The sequence below is a fragment of the Trichoderma citrinoviride genome, assembly GCF_003025115.1.
Source record: "Trichoderma citrinoviride strain TUCIM 6016 unplaced genomic scaffold BBK36scaffold_488, whole genome shotgun sequence".
In the NCBI taxonomy this organism is placed as follows: Eukaryota; Fungi; Ascomycota; class Sordariomycetes; order Hypocreales; family Hypocreaceae; genus Trichoderma; species Trichoderma citrinoviride.
Genome location: NW_020195196.1, coordinates 1 through 1,109, shown reverse-complemented (window position 1 = coordinate 1,109; position 1,109 = coordinate 1). Strand labels below are relative to the sequence as shown.

At 65.7% G+C, this 1,109-nt stretch overlaps 1 protein-coding gene across 1 annotated transcript; it reads right to left on the bottom strand.

Annotated features, from left to right (window-relative positions):
- Window positions 1–9: 9 nt before the first annotated feature.
- Window positions 10–1,043, bottom strand: BBK36DRAFT_1164167 (hypothetical protein; the record flags this gene model as incomplete). Its single annotated transcript, XM_024894624.1, has 2 exons — window positions 10–35; window positions 89–1,043. The coding sequence occupies 2 exons, from the start codon at window positions 1,041–1,043 to the stop codon at window positions 10–12; spliced, it is 981 nt and encodes a 326-aa protein (XP_024744650.1).
- Window positions 1,044–1,109: the final 66 nt, after the last annotated feature.

Genomic DNA, 1,109 nt, shown 5'->3' with positions numbered 1-1,109 from the left:
CTGCCATTGCTAAGGCTGATTCTCCTGCTTCCGCTCTGCCGCCTCAGGTTGGGCGCCGGAATCCCGCTGCCCGGCATGGGAATGCTACTGCCCGGCGTCGGGATGCCGCTGATGCCTGCTCCTAAATCGTACCTGGTGGAAAACGTGCCTCGCCTGCTAGGCGTGCGGTAAACGGGTTCATAGTCCTCTCCCAGCAGGTCGACGCCGCTCACACTACCAGAGTGTCCGCGTCCAGAGTTGCCGAAAGAGGACGCTGGCCGGCCGAGGGGAGTCCGAGTTCCTGCCGAGAAGGAGCTTCGCGACATTGGCCGCGGTGGTGGAGGCAGATCGTTGCGAGACGGCGGCCTGCCGTAAGAGGTGTGGCTGGCCCGCGAGACCGGCCGGCTGGACTCCGATTCGTTGCCCCGGCCGTGACCGCTGGATAGCGTGCCAAACGAGAGCTTGTTAACGCCCGACGTGCTAAGCCGAGGCGTGTGGCTAGTCCTAGATGACGAAGCATAACTGCTAGTGGGCGTCAAGTCGTCTCCAGTAAATACCGTGGATACGGTTGACTGCGTGGTGGCTCGCTTGCGCGATCGAACGGTGAGCGACGTCGGCGCGGTGGGAGGTGGTGCGGCGAGTATCGGGGGTCGCGAAACCGGGCGAGGCGGAGTGCTGCCGCCGCTGCCGGGCGCCGGAAGCTTGGAGCGCACCGAGTGCACTCTGGCCTCGAGCCGCTGCATCTGCGCCGTAAGTAGGCGGATGTGCGATAACGAGTTTGACGCAGGGATCTTGTAGTTGCTGTTGCGCGACACGGTTGATCGGTGACCCGGTGTCCGCAGAGGCGCGCCGCCGCTGTTGCTGCCGCCGGCGTTGATGCTGCCCATACTGCTGATGGACGGGCGGCCACCAGTGACCACCCGATTGCCCGTCGCAGACGTTGTTCCACGAGCTCTCGAGCCGCCCGCGTCCACCGACGGCAATCTCGTGCGGCGCATCGGGGCAGGGTTCGGGGTCCGGATCCGTGCGGGTCCTCTCGACATCTGCGCCGAGGCATCCGACATTGGCGGCGATGGCGGATCCAGCAGCTCCGCCGTCGGTTCGCCCAGCGACTTGGTGATCTCGGGGGG